Here is a 10,731-nt window from a genome sequence, read left to right as displayed (position 1 = left end):
CATGTTTTTTTTTTTTATGTAAAATTTCAAATTAGGTCTTATAACTATCTTACAACTAACAGGCCTATATCTAATTCTATCTAAATGTGAAATTTGAGAAATTCAAACTTGAATTCTCTGAATAAAGAAACTTGAAATTCTGAATGGAAATGTATTAATTATTAATCGAATTATAAAAATATAAACCTGTCGCAGTCCTTGCTGGGGAAAAAAAACACAGCTAAAACCATTCTGGGCTGGTTGGTTGGTATTAGCTGGTCTCCCAGAATGGCCTGTTACAAAAAAAAAAAAAAAAAAGCTGGCCAAAACCCCTCTAAAACAACCCAAGCATTTTAGGGTGGTTTTAGCTATTTAATTATTTATTTTTTCAGTAGGGAGTGGCAAAGTTTACTGCTAATCTGATGCTGTATTTAAAACAACACACATAGCAGTACTAGAGCAGCTTCTAATAGAAAGGGACAGAAGTGGTCAGATCTGTCACATTAGAAGGCCGTTATGTGGCCTTTTGTCTGTACAGTGAATTTGGAGCAAGTGGTGAAGCCATTGCATAAGCACTTCAGATCAGCCTTATCTTTTCTTAAATATGACTTATGAAAAGTATTATGTTTACATGTTCAGTTTCAATTAAATTGGATGTAAGATAAGATGTGGGTGATTTGACACTAGCTTGCTAACTTTTCCTACCGCAAGATGGCGCCCCCGTCCATTACCAGTGATTGTTTGCAGTTCAGCGGTGAGCGCAGCGTTCTCAGGTACGTTCAATGACTTCCTGTTTCTAATATTAAGTGCATACGCACTTTAGAGCAGCCTTATCTTTTCTTAAAGATGACTTATGAAAAGTATTATGTTTATATGCTCAGTTTCAATTAAATTGGATGTAAGCTAAGATGTGGGTGATTTGACACTAGCTTGCCAACTCTTCCTGCCGTAAGATGGCGCCCCCGTCCATTACCAGCGATTGTTTGGAGTTCAGCGGTGAACGCGGCGTGCTCAGGTACGTTCACTTATCCTGTTTCTAATATTAAGTTTAACTAAACGAAATTCCTTTTTAGTGACTATTTTTGGTGTTGTTATTATTTGGTTGCACAGTCGGCGTTTTTAAGGTGCTATACCTCGATAATTAGGATGGACCATGCACTTACTGTTTTTGATTACAGTTGTTATAGTAATTTCACATACAATTTTCATTTCAGTTTTAAAATGACCGATTTAGGGTGATGATTTTCATTTGTATACATTCAGTCTCATTGCAAACAATTCACTTGGTAATCCAGTAGAGGGAAGCAGCAGTCTGACATACAGGAGTCGTTGTGTGATTCATTTTTTAGGGTCCAAAAATATAATAATAATAGATCTAATTCCAATATATGTGTAAATCGTTTATTAGTAAGAAGAAGTTATGAGGTAACACAATGATTTAGCTCTTTAAATTCGATTTTGTTTTTACTCTTTGAGTTTGCACTTGCCTCATGTCAGCTCTTGAAAATTCAGAGATCAGTCTTGAAAATGAAAATGTTGTCATCATTTTCTCCGTTATGTTATTTCAAACCTGTAGCCTATGACTTACTTTTTCTACAGCTGGTGGGGAAAAAGCAGCTTGGCTGGTTTTCAGCTGGTTTTAGGTGGTTGGTCAGCTGCCCTACCTGACCAGCCTGACCATCTGAAGAAGTGGCCAAAACCAGCTTAGACCAGCCTGACTATTTAAAGTGGCCAAACCCCCACTAAAACCAGCTAAGACCAGCCTGACTATCTAAAGAAGTGGCCAAAACCCCACTAAAACCAGCTAAGACCAGCCTGACCATCTAAAGAAGTGGCCAAAACCCCTCTAAAACCATAGCCTAATTATCAGGCTGGAAGACCAGCCAACCAGCTCAAATACACAATAAAGAGATGCTAAACAAGACGTAAATATTGCTCTTTTTCATTCAATGAAGTGAATAGCCAGTCAAAAAGAGAGTAAAAATCTGAAAATGATGGAAAAACAGTCCATTTGACTCGTGCACTATATTCCAAGACGTTTTGTTGTTTTAATACATGAGCAATTCAAAGATAAATATGAATGTATTTGAATTGGATCTTTTGAGCTGGAACAGTTGAATCATACTATACTCCTCCTGCTTGACCCAGTAACCTATACAGAAACAAGAAACATGCCCTATCACTGGCCATGCCCTGATGCTTTTGATTAACCTACTTAAATGATCCCATCTCTCCAGTGTCTTGCCTGGACATGATACAGCAACTAATTGGAAACAGGGTGCTTAGATAGTTCTTAGAACTGTTCTATTTTAATGCAACGCCAGAAGGCGTTTCAAACAAATTGCAAATGGAAGATAAAATATCTAACAAAGTGCAAAGGAAGGTGCATGAATGAGATCAATTTAAGAAAGGTTGCATTATGACTTATACATGATAATGACGGCAGAATAAAATAAACAGCATGATGTTGAAAAGTAGTTGCCACATGGTCAAGTGCGGTTGGTTTACAGTTCCAGTCTGGTTAAGAGCCTTGTTGATCTAAGCGAATGTGTAATTGTGTGTTGACTTATGTTACCTTTACTTTTACACTCGCCTGACTCACACAAGGCATCTGGCCTCATGTGAGCCCTCGGTCACATGTTCGCACCTCCCATCAACCTGGGGTGTTTGGATTAGAGCAAAAAGCGCAGGAGCGTTCAGCACTGGAGAGGATGAGTAGAAGATGTGGGCATGACTGAAAGAGTGCCATTGTTTTGTTGTCCCTGTGATTCAGAGAGCTTCCTCCCAACAGCTGCTGGCCACTCCAGGTCCTGGCTTGTGTTTAGTGGGTTTGTTTGGCTGTAGATTTAAGGCTCTGTTAACCATTATCATGATTCTCTGAGTCACTTGTGAGACAGTACAGCCACCCTTAAAGAAATGCCTTTTTTGGCCTGGTCTGTGTATGTGACTGGTTTGAGTGAATGGAACATGCAGAGGAGAAATTGATAGTTTTGGTTTGTTAAAGAGAAGAAGATTATCTCTCAGAGACAATAATAATAACAAATTTATATATATATTAGGGCTGTGAAACGATTAATCGCGATTAATCACATCCAAAATAAAAGTTTGTGTATATATATTATATGTTTGTGTAGTGTGGATAATTATTTTGTATATATAAATACACACACATGCATGTATATACTTTATATATATATATATATATATATATATTTATACTAAATTAATGTACATACATATAAATGTTTGATATATTAATAACACATTTTTTTAAAATATATACATGCATATGTGTGTATTTATATATACGAAATAATTATACACACTACACACATATATACACATATATTATGTAAACACAAACTTTTCTTTTGGATGCGATTAATCGCGATTAATCGTTTAACAGATTTTATATATATATATATATATATATATGTAGTTGGCACATTTATAGAAGCTCTTTCCCATTTTCCACTTTCCTAAATAAAAAAAATAATCAAAACTTTTTTTTTTCTTTTTTTTTTAGAATATAGCAACTCATAATATATTTTTTCTTAGAATAGTGAATTTATATTCTACAATTCTGGCCTTTTTTTTTCTCACAATTTTAAGTTAACATCAATTTACTCTGACTTTTTTTACTATGATTTTTTGAGTTTAGATCTCAGAATTTCAAGAAAAGAAAAGTCAAAATTGTAATATGCAAACTCACAATTCTAAGAAATAAGTTGTATTGCTTATGAAAAAATTGCAAGAAATTAAGAATTGTGAGATACAGCCTAAAGTTGCAATTACCTTTTCTTATTTCGTGGTGGAAATAGGCTTCAATACAAATTTCATGCTGGCAACATATTATTACTTATTATTTATTATTTTTTCAACATTAAGATTTTAAGTTAAAATTTTAATAAATGTTGGGGATGCAATGACCAATATTAAATTTTAAAACTGATAATAACTGATAAAAGGGCCGATATTAAAATTCTATACTGTTTTGTGTAAATAAAATCATTAATTTTAAATAGCATCACAACAATATGATATGATACCAATTTATCCTGTATAAGGGAAAGAATATACTTTTGATGCTGTATGTAAATGGTAATGTATATTGGTGTATTTACAGCATCCTTAAGCTTTTTTACCCAGTTCACTTAAATAGCTCGGCAGTGTGCCAAATTATAAGTCTTAATTATTATTAGGTCCTGTGAACAACTCATTTGGAGACATTTAGCTTGAATAATAGAAATCTGAGGTATTGGACTTTTCAATAGTTCTCATTTCACATGTACAACATTGTGGTTTATATCATTTGATCTGTTAAGAATTTGCTCCATTTCTGATTATTCTGTGTCATGGCTGAAAGTGTAATATACGTCACAACCTCTGCCCTAAAGGAGAAGCTTATGCTGTACAAATCAGCATCATGTCTTGAAGATTAGATGGTGTTTGAGTTAGCATGTGTATGTCAGTATAAGTAGGTCAGGAGCTGTGTTGTGTTGTGTCGGGTCGTGTGAGGGGATCTGACAGGTTGTCGGCTACAGGTAACCGAACAGAAGGAGGAGACAGATGCTTATCTAACGGATAATCGCTTTAATGTGCTTGTGGCACTACTGAACTTCAGCTAAAATCTGGCTAATGCTGTCTAGTTCCAAAGGCAAAAGTGATCTCTGAGAGATTAAAATAGGCTAGGTGTTTGAATACAGGGAAGTAGAGGGGCCCGAGTTCTAGTCATAGCTCTTCTAGTAATCTATAAAAGTGCAGGCCGAAGGAGGATATACTGCTGGGTCTCAGTGTGTCATTTCATTTGTTACTACAGCAGGAGGTTGACACCGCCATGATGTTAGAAAATAAAGATACTTTATAGCTTACTACATAACTACAATTAAAGGGATAGTTCACTTTGAAATTTATTTTTGGTATGTTTTAGCTTACCTCAAGGGCATCCAAGATGTAGGTGTCTTTGTTTCCACAGTATTTTTAATTTTGATATTTTTAGGTCAAACCATTCTTGTCTGTCAGTCATATAATGGAGGTCTATGGTCACCACCTCTAAGAGCATGCACAGAGAAGGCCAAATTAAACATGATTTAATGACTCGTAAATGTCCCGCCTCAAGACCCATCTCTTCTCCTCTGCCTATCCATAGCCTAATGCCCCTCCCATCCCTGTTTTTTTTTTTTTTTTTTTTGTTCACCTGCCCTGTAAAGCGACTTTGAGTTTGAGAAAAGCGCTATATAAATTCAATTTATTATTATTATTATTAAATGTGAGTACACATTGATGGCCTAAGACACGAAACGAGCAGTTTGTGTGAGAAAACGAACAGTATTTATATTGTTTATATCACAGCCACGTCCATGTGACCTGAATGCGTGGGCGCTTCGGTCTGCGCAGTTGCTGGAAAGTGATCTCTCGTGCGTGTACGTCACTCATTGTTTACACAGAGATTTCGGAAGTGTTACCTTTCACTGTGAAGATCTAAACATATTTAGATCTACAGGAAATCGCAATGGAAGACGATTTCGATATATCAACTGACAACGCTCAAGATCGTTCCGGCGCTCGCGCAGACCAAAGCGCCGACGCCCTCAGATGTGGTTGCAAGAGGTAAAAACGACATAAATACTGTTCGTTTTCTCACACAAACCGCTCGTTTTGTGTCTTAGGCCATCAATGTGTACTTGCATTTATGAGTCATAAAATCATGTTTAATTTGGAGGTGGTGACCATAGACCTCCATTATATGACTGACAGACAACAACGGTTTGACTGAAAAATGTCAAAATTGAAAATACCGCGAAAACAAAGACACCTACATCTTGGATGCCCTTGAGGTAAAACATATCAAAAATTAATTTCAAAGTGAACTATCCCTTTAAAATAGGTCACCAGTTTTCTAAGTACCAGCTCAGTTCAAGGAATGGATTCCTTTTCGGTCCAAATAAAGAGGGGGGGGCGGAATGCACGATTGGGTTTATTACGGCTCATCTGCACATCGCGTCAATGATTTCATGTCACCGTGTGGGTCAATTAATCGGTCAAGTGTTGAGAGGAGTACAATTTACGTGTATGATACTTGTCGGATGTGCAACCTCCTGATCAGATTTAAATCCATCTCAAATGTGTTTTGGAGGGCATTTACACCTGGTCTTTTGAAAATATGATGAAACGCAACGCATGAAGTGGCCAGGTGTAAACAGGCCCTCTAAATGTATGAAGAAATGGTCTGACTTCATAAAGCTCAAGTGCTCTATTAATACAAAGTGTCCTCATAAGTGGAATATTGATGCGGAAACTGTAAACGCACAGTACTTCACACATCTTGGATATGTATTGATTTATGATTGTAGAATAATGCCTTTTTAATGAAGTGCTTTCTTTGGAAGCAGTTGGAACACATTCACATTTCAACGATCACATGCAAAGTAACACAATCTGCCTACAAACCTTCTGGTCGTCGGCGTCACACTGAAGGCAGCTGTCCCATCCAGGCACATCTTACCCAGAACATATGTCAGTCATGTTCTCACATATGCAGATGCGTGCATGCAAAACAACCTCTATTTCCTTCGCATGGAGTGTGGCAATACCCTGAGCGCTCGCATTGCATAACTCTGGGCTGACTCATTGCTCCAGTGGCCTAATTCTTCCTTCACGACTAATGGATGAGGAGAAATCTAGTCCTCATGCACTTCTGCCCCACTTTCTTTGACTTTTTCAAAGTGTATATAGCCTCAATCTCACTCTTTGTTTACAATTCCAGCGTCGTTTCTATTTTGTTTTATGGCTTTAATCTTTCTTTTATGGCTGTGATCTTGGCCTTGCTCATATAATGGAGTGATGTAACGTTGGTGTGCATGACATAAAGAGCTGTTATTGATGCTGGAGCTTTTATTGGTGCTGATTATGTATTCGCTCAAATGGCATAAGAGGGCACTTATGCATTTGCAGGTTGTCTAGGCTCGGTGTGTGTGCATTTGCAACCTTTTACGCTTCATTTCAATAAAGCATGTTTAAATATACCAATACGTTTTTGTATAGAATGCTTAAAACAACACTTTCCAAAAAAGAATCCTTCTTTTTAATTAATAGGACCTATATTAAGAATAAGAAATTTGTTATTTAGCTTACCTCAATGTAGGTGTCTTTGTTTCCGCAGTAGTTTCAATTTTGATATTTGTAGGTCAAACTGTTCATGTCTGTCAGTCATATAATGGAGGTCTATGGTCACCACCTCAAAGAGCATGCACAGAGAAGTCCAAATTAAACATGATTTAATGACTCGTAAATGTAAGTACACATTGATGGCCTAAGACACGAAATGAGTGGTTTGTGTAAGAAAACGATTTTAGCGTTTTTATCCACTTGTAACCACAGCCACGTCCAAGTGATCTGAGGGTGCGGGTGCTTTGTGGCTGTGGTTAAGAGCTAAAAACGATATAAATACTGTTCGTTTTTATCACACAAACCGCTCGTTTCGTGTCTTAGGTCATCAATGTGTACTTATATTTACGAGTCATTAAATCATGTTTAATTTGGACTTCTCTGTGCATGCTCTTTGAGGTGGTGACCATAGACCTGCATTATATGACTGACAGACACGATCGGTTTGACCTAAAAATTTCAAAATTGGAAATACTGCGGAAAAAAAGACGCATGCATCTTGGATGCCCTTGAGGTAAGCTAAAAACATCCCAAAAATGAATTTCAAAGTGAACTATCCCTTTAATCATTTTAAATTGGCTTGAGCAACCAAATATTTTTTTAGACCAACCTCTATGAAATTATGAAAGAGCACCATCGGAGTAATTTATGTCATGGATATTCAGAGTTTTTCTGCGTACCTTTGTCTCTGCTGGTCATGTGAGCAAAATCCCTCCATTAGAACAGAGTTCTGCTGTTAACAGTACACCTTTCAGCTTTCATGCAATCTGGAGCTGAACACAGTGGGTGATGTATCTGTCAATATCACTTTACTCTTTGTTTGGGAAGATTTGGGTTTGATTAAAGTAACTGATTTCAAAGGAGAGGATAATGACAGGAGTTTGGCGTGTAAAGTGGTGATTGTGCCTCAGGTGCAGAGGAGGAGGGAGGCTGATAAAGAGCCGAGAGAGTGAGAACAATCAACCAAAGTGATAAAGAGACAAAAAGTGGAAGATGAGCTAAATTGTTACAATTTCTGGGAAAAAATGTGAGTAATGCTCACAAGACGCTGCCAAGCTGTCATGCTACGCCATTGCTAAGGTGTTCAGAGTGATTTTTTTTTGGCACGTTGCTATTCGGTTCTGGGTTGTTTATAGGTAATTCGTTAAGAATTTAATAAGAGTAATATGAGGTATCTTGGAATGCACAATATTTTGGTAGACCCATATTAACTGACATTTCCAACATTCATTGTTGGTATATTGAATATTAAATTGTTCGTGTTCATTTCCACAGTTCTTACTTTTACATAATTTAAAGTTAATTTCACAACACTATTCAATATGCACTTCAAAAGTTTGTGATTGGTACGATTTTCAAATGTTTTTGAACGTAGTCTCGTATGCTCAAGATTTACAGTATTTGATCAAAAATACAGTAGGTACAGTTATATTGTAAAATATTGTTACAATTTAAAATAACTGCAACTTTAATATTTTTTAAAAATATAATTTATTCCTGTGAATGCAAAGCTGAATTTGCAGAATCATTACTTCAGTCTTCAGTGTCAACCTTCAGAAATCATTCTGATATGCTGATTTGCTGCTCAAGAAACATTTATTAATATTAAAGTTAAAAACATTGTAATCGTGCTGCTTAATAATTTTTTTCCAGGAATCTTTGATTGAATAGAAAGTACAGAATAAAAGCATTAATTTAACATAAAAATATTGTATTTTATAAATGTCTTAACTTGTCTTGCTTGAATAAAAGTTTTAATTTCTTTCCAAAAATTATTTAAATGATTAAGCAAAATTAATTTAAATATATATATATACACACATTTAATTTGGATTTTATTTTTTATTTTTTTAAAGAAGTTTAAAGGGATAGTTCACTTTTAAATACATTTTTGGTATGTTTTAGCTTACCTCAAGGGCATCCAAGATGTAGGTGTCTTTGTTACCGCATAGTTTCAATGTAGTATGTCTGTCAGTCATATAATGGAGGTCTATGGTCACCACGTCAAAGAGCATGCACAGAGAAATGAAACATGATTTAATGACTCGGAAATGTAAGTACACACTGATGACCTAAGGCACGAAACGAGCAGTTTGAGAAAATGAACATTATTTATATCGTTTTTACCTCTTTTAACCACAGCCACAAAGTGCCCACGCCCTCAGATCACTTGGACGTGTGGTTACACGAGGTAAAAACTATATAAATATACTGTTCGTTTTCTCACACAAACCGCTCGTTTTGTGTCTCAGGCCATCAATTACATTTACGAGTCATTAAATCATGTTTAATTTGGACCTCTCTATGCATGCTCTTTGACGTGGTGACCATATACCTGCATTATATGACTGACAGACAAGAACGGTTTGACCTAAAAATATCAAAATTGAAAATACTGCGGAAACAAAGACGCCTACATCTTGCATGCCCTTGAGGTAAGCTACTATTTAGTGAACTGTCAGGAAAAAATGAATGTTGAATGACCTGAGGGCGAATAAGAGAACAAAATTGAGAGGGTCATGCGGTTTAGGACTGAGGGAATGGGGTTTGGGCAGGGCTGGCTGACCTACATTCTGCTGGCCTTTCAGTGATCAGCCTGTGTGAATCACACTGCCTCTTTTAAACTCTCACCAGCTCTTATTATACCCTCATTAATACACATCCTGTGATACTGGTATTAATGACGCACACCCGATTATAAGCATGCGTATCATCGTATGTTATAATACTGGTCCACATGACACACATACACGCTCAGACACTTCTTCCCTTGTTTGCGCTCTCTATTTTTTTGACCTACATCTTAGGGAGCTCAGTTACGTAACCAGAGTTATGTTGTGCTCTGGAATCCCAGCGCTCCTGCAGATGTTCAGAGACAAAACAGCTTCTCTTCCCACTCCATTCCTCTCTCTGTCTCTTTTTCCTCCTCATTTTACTCTTCCTTTTCCCTTTCTCTGCTTTCCTTTTCTGTTTTCTGGTCTGCGCCTTCTTTCCTTTATACATACAGTGGGCCCCGAAAGTCTGAGAGCACTCAGAAAATATGGGATTACAAAAAGAATTTGAGCCTTTAAAGGAGTAGTTCACTTTTAAAAAAACTTTTGCTGATAATTTACTCGCCCCCATGTCATCCAAGATATCCATGTCATTCTTTCTTCAGTCAAAATTTTTTTACGTTTTTGATGAAAACATTTGAGGATTTTTATCCATATAATGCACTTTACTGGGAACCAAATGGTTCAAGGTCTAAAAGACACTTTCAGTGCAAACTGCAAACTGTTCAAAGGGCTTTAAGCGATTCCAGACGATGAATAAGAGTCTTATCAAGCGAAACGATCGCCCATTTTAAAAGATAAAAAACTAAGTTTAAGTTTTATAAGCACAAATTGCTCGCCTTGCTCTGTACTAGGGTTGGGTATCGTTTGAATTTGAACGATTCTGATTCCGATTCCTTGTTTCGATTCTGGTTCCTAACGATTCTCGATTCCGATTCTTTTAAGAGGCAGGGTCAAAAACGTTTAGCTAACCTTGCTAACCAACGGTCTTTCTGAAGGAAATACTCCTTCTGTCACAAATACTTGTCACAAA

At 36.6% G+C, this 10,731-nt stretch overlaps 1 protein-coding gene across 3 annotated transcripts in view; it reads left to right on the top strand.

Moving 5' to 3' along the window:
• The first annotated feature begins 837 nt into the window (after positions 1-837).
• Positions 838-10,731, top strand: part of LOC120473806 (phospholipid phosphatase-related protein type 5) — a 156,891-nt gene continuing 146,997 nt past the window's right edge. Inside the window, exon 1 of one of the 3 annotated variants that reach the window (XM_089133799.1) lies at positions 838-994. Coding sequence is in view for 2 of the 3 variants with exons in the window: in XM_089133800.1 (XP_088989926.1) it covers positions 933-994 (62 nt within the window). In the remaining variant the exon portion in view is untranslated. The remainder of the gene's footprint in view (positions 995-10,731) is intronic. The other 2 variants (XM_089133800.1, XM_039663839.2) reach the window with 2 other exon arrangements.

Source organism: Pimephales promelas, chromosome 8, assembly GCF_988280905.1.
Source record: "Pimephales promelas chromosome 8, fPimPro1.hap1.1, whole genome shotgun sequence".
Classification (NCBI taxonomy): domain Eukaryota; kingdom Metazoa; phylum Chordata; class Actinopteri; order Cypriniformes; family Leuciscidae; genus Pimephales; species Pimephales promelas.
This window is presented reverse-complemented; position numbering and strand designations above follow the sequence as displayed.